Source organism: Mitosporidium daphniae, assembly GCF_000760515.2.
Source record: "Mitosporidium daphniae strain UGP3 chromosome Unknown contig-472, whole genome shotgun sequence".
In the NCBI taxonomy this organism is placed as follows: Eukaryota; Fungi; Microsporidia; genus Mitosporidium; species Mitosporidium daphniae.
The window spans coordinates 1-708 of NW_013546320.1; the positions used below are offsets into that span (position 1 = coordinate 1).

At 40.5% G+C, this 708-nt stretch overlaps 1 protein-coding gene across 1 annotated transcript; it reads left to right on the forward strand.

Annotated features, from left to right (window-relative positions):
* Positions 1 to 155: 155 nt before the first annotated feature.
* On the forward strand, positions 156 to 610 carry DI09_476p10 (subunit Spt3 of SAGA complex; the record flags this gene model as incomplete). The annotated part of the gene is made up of 2 exons (XM_013382031.1): positions 156 to 284; positions 320 to 610. The coding sequence occupies 2 exons, from the start codon at positions 156 to 158 to the stop codon at positions 608 to 610; spliced, it is 420 nt and encodes a 139-aa protein (XP_013237485.1).
* Between the last annotated feature and the right edge of the window lie 98 nt (positions 611 to 708).

The window sequence follows — 708 nt, forward strand, 5'->3', positions numbered from 1 at the left end:
TAGGGGATTTTTCAGTCTACACGACGACGCTAAAGCCGCCGGCTTCAATGAGCACTGGAAAGTCATTTTTCATACACAATCAAAAGGATTAAAAATTAATTTCCTTTTTCCACATCAAACATCCCAATTTAAAAGCCTAGCAAATATACCTTTGCATGTCCAACCAGCGGTCAAGACCCTCCTATCAGACAGAAATCCAATCGATGATGTTTACATTTGGTGAGGTGAGATATCCATTGGCAACGACAAGTATTCTAGTAGAAGAATATCTTCACGGATACGCAGTGAATCTTGTATTATTACTTGGGCTAACCTATAGCTAGTCAAAGCAGCCGAGGTGTCTCTCATAAAAGGCTCCAAGAATATTGCTCCAGAAGATCTTATTTTTATTGTACGCCATGAACCTGCAAAAGTGATCCGGTTGAAGGAATTTTCAAGCTGGAAAGATATTAGAAGAAATGTAAAGCCAGAATCTGGGGACGCAGCTTTTGAAGATGATGCCTCAGGTATCTCCTACCAGAATTACTGTAGGAGTTTCCGAGGATCGCGATGTTCCAATTCGCAAAAAGAACATTCATTTTCAGTGGGAGTTTCCCCGTTGTCTTACTAGCATTTGCGACTCGGATCAATCAGAAGATGAGGAAGACATGGCGGAATTCCATCAAGAATTTCGCGATCGTTTGGAGGTATATATATATCTACATATCA